Source organism: Arachis ipaensis, chromosome B09, assembly GCF_000816755.2.
Source record: "Arachis ipaensis cultivar K30076 chromosome B09, Araip1.1, whole genome shotgun sequence".
NCBI lineage: Eukaryota > Viridiplantae > Streptophyta > Magnoliopsida > Fabales > Fabaceae > Arachis > Arachis ipaensis.
The window spans coordinates 140782764-140785927 of NC_029793.2; the positions used below are offsets into that span (position 1 = coordinate 140782764).

Here is a 3164-nt window from a genome sequence, read left to right on the forward strand (position 1 = left end):
AAAAAAATAATAACCCCTAAATTTTCTACCCGGCGCAACCCAGTCCCCCCAAGTCCCAGTGTCCCACTCATCTCCTCTCCTCTCTCAAAATTGAAAGAACAAAGAAAAGCACGCAGCCGTCGTAGCCACCGTAGCCACCGCAGCCCCGCACCTCTGTTCAAGCGCTCTCTCTGTTTTCGCCGTGTCGCGCCGTCACTCCCCTTCCTCTTCGCCGCCGGTAAGCACTGTGATAAATTGATAACAGTTAATCAGTTATGCTGTGTAGTTTTGTTAATAATTTTTGCTGTGTCCCCAGCCTCCTATGTGGCCCTCTGTGTCCCTTTATTCCAACTAATAATTGTGTTGCTGGTTTTACTGTGGAATTTTGTTACTAATAATTGAGCTCCCTCTGAATTATTTTTGATTTTTTAATGATGATGGAACCCTTGCAGAGCTTAAAGGTTTTGAGAACAAGCGAAGAGGTGAACTGAAAGTAATAAAAGTTTTCCAGGTATACGGGTTAAGATCGTTAGCTTCAAGCACAAAGCATCATAATATTTGATATGGATAAATCATTAGGATTGAGGATATCTGTTCCTACTTTCCTTTGACAGAACATATATTCAATTATTCATTATTCAAGTGATAAAGTTGAAACTGGAAGAAATGTTATATTTATTTTGTTAATTTCTATTTAGCCATTTGCTTATTTATTTCCTGATGTTTTTTTTTTTTTAAAATACAAATACTGTGTAACTTACCTAATATCATTTCGAAACTTGGCAGCTGCCTAATCACTAACTTGGCTCATGTGATAATTTTGTGAAAGTTCTCTTCATGTTTAGAATGATTTTATGACTTTGTTTCTTCCTTAACAATTAACATATTCTTGTCACAGGCGGAGCTATTTGACAAGTTTCTCCACGGCCCAACCTTAGATGAATGCTATTCAGCTATTGCTGTTGGGGCAGGCTTGATCTTCTTGATGTGTTCTAAAGATTCATGGTTTACTGTCTAATTTAATTTTTGTATTAAGAGCATTGAGATTTTTTTAATTAATTTGTTGAGGATATATTTGGTCATGATTGGTTATAACCTTCCATGATTTTGGCTGTGTTCATATAAGTGATATATATAATTGAATTTTATTAAGTTAAAAATTATTGAATTTATATATTTTTTATTTAATATTTAATTAAATTGGTTGAATTTCGGTCGAACCAATAAATTATTAAATCAGTAATTTTATCGGTTTATTGATCGGTTCGGTTTTTGTAACCTTGCTAGCTAATTACGGTTTTGGCCTTTCATTTTTTATTGGATTTTTGTGAATTAAATCGTGTGGACTTTGGTATGCTTTGTCAAGCAGCGTGTTCAAGAGATGATGGCCACGAAGGAAGTAAGACTGAAACATTAGCTACGGAGTTCCATCTGTTCGAGGTAATATGTCGAAAAATTTACCGACGAAAAAACCAAAATTGATTTTGTACTTAAGAATATTTTCTCCCTTATTGGTTAAACAAGGCACGTAACATAGCAATGAATATTTTCTCCCTTATTAGCCACGTGTCGTTAAGTGGTTGGCCTGTGACACCGCCTAACAACAAAAAGAACAATAGAAATAACCTCAGCTCCACCACCTTCACCGTCAGAAGAAACGGGAAATTTAACGATGAGAAACTTTTTCCGATTAGCAGCACGGGCACGACATCCCCTCCGAACGCCCAAATCCGCGGCGGAGAACAGTGTCGTTTCCATCATCCACCCCGTGCGCACAACGGCGTCGTTTCACCGCCACTACCACAATGCTTTTTATTCCTCCGCCTCTCCACTACCATCACTCAAATCTTCCCCCTTCTTGGGATTCGGAGGTATTTTTCTTCTTCTTCTTCTTTTGCATTGATATTTTTTCGGTTGTTATTCTCTGTTTGTTTGAACTCAAACTGTGCGTTGTACAGGGCAAAGGAGGAACATGTTCATCCAAACGCAGCCTACACCGAATCCTTCGTCTCTGATGTTCTATGCCGGGAAGCCTGTCATGGAAGTTGGAAGTGCCGACTTCCCAAACGCGCGTTCGGCTATGAATTCGCCTCTCGCTAAATCAATCTTTGGAATTGATGGTATTCTTGTTTGTCCTCTAGCTCAATTTCATTTTGTAGCTGGCATTTTGGTGAATGCGTGTTTGCGATTGCGTTGCAGGGATTACTAGGGTTTTCTTCGGGTCTGATTTTGTTACCGTGACGAAATCTGATGATTCTTCTTGGGAGTTGTTGAAGCCTGAGATATTTGCGGCCATTATGGATTTCTATTCCTCTGGTCAGCCGTTGTTTTTGGACTCTAAAGCTGCTGCAGCCATGGATACAGCTATTCAAGAGGTAAATATTATGCATCCTTGTTCTTTTTCTAGTTTATTCAAATGCTTATGTTGTTTTTGTATTGATGATTACGCCACTCATATGTTGTTTTTGTCATTTTAGCAAATGTGAACATGCTTTTTTGTGATTAGTTTATGAGGTCTTTGGCTTTTGCAAAAAAGAGTGCATACCTGTCATGTATTTGTCACTGAATTCTTTATTTCACTTGGTTGCATAAAGACTAATGCTAGATTTATATCAGCAATATAATGACTTTTGCTTTTCCTTGCTATCATGTATGAGATGCTACTAAGTTTGGTTAATCACTATAGTCATCAAACATTTTGCTAAGTTAGGCATCCTTTTCCCTTCTGATAATTTTTTGTGTTGTGCCAACTGGAAGAAAACCTGTGTCTCTGTTCCTGTACCTTTCTTTTTTTTCTTTTTGTTCTTCTTGGGTTTGATGTAAAGGAACCATTTCCCCACTAAATTGGCATTCACCCCCTTGTGCCCCACCTAATCAGTTCAGATGGTTTTTTCCTTAACATATTCTATACTTGTATCTTACTAATCTAAGTACCTTGTAGTATGAAAATGTTTTAACCTTGGAGTACATTTGAGTATGTACTCAACCATATTTGAGAGGCCTAAACTAAATGGTAGTATGCATGTGTTTTGTACAGGATGATTCCGAAACTGTTGCAATGATCAAGGAATTGTTGGAGACTCGTATTCGGCCGGCTGTTCAAGATGATGGTGGAGACATTGAATATCGAGGATTTGATCCGTAAGTTCTTAATAGTTTGTTATTTTGGTTTTGAAGCACATGGA

At 37.8% G+C, this 3164-nt stretch overlaps 1 protein-coding gene across 5 annotated transcripts in view; it reads left to right on the forward strand.

Annotated features, from left to right (window-relative positions):
* The window catches only part of LOC107618482 (nifU-like protein 4, mitochondrial), a 4081-nt gene continuing 952 nt past the window's right edge, over window positions 36-3164 (forward strand). The window contains exons 1-8 of one of the 5 annotated variants that reach the window (XM_021110902.1): window positions 36-217; window positions 432-490; window positions 878-984; window positions 1349-1419; window positions 1542-1850; window positions 1938-2099; window positions 2179-2354; window positions 3017-3120. In XM_021110902.1, coding sequence (XP_020966561.1) covers window positions 1652-1850; window positions 1938-2099; window positions 2179-2354; window positions 3017-3120 — 641 coding nt within the window. In that variant the 5' untranslated portion in view covers window positions 36-217; window positions 432-490; window positions 878-984; window positions 1349-1419; window positions 1542-1651. Of the gene's footprint in view, window positions 218-431; window positions 491-877; window positions 985-1317; window positions 1420-1503; window positions 1851-1937; window positions 2100-2178; window positions 2355-3016; window positions 3121-3164 lie in introns of those variants that run through there. The other 4 variants (XM_016320574.2, XM_016320572.2, XM_016320575.2 and 1 more) reach the window with 4 other exon arrangements.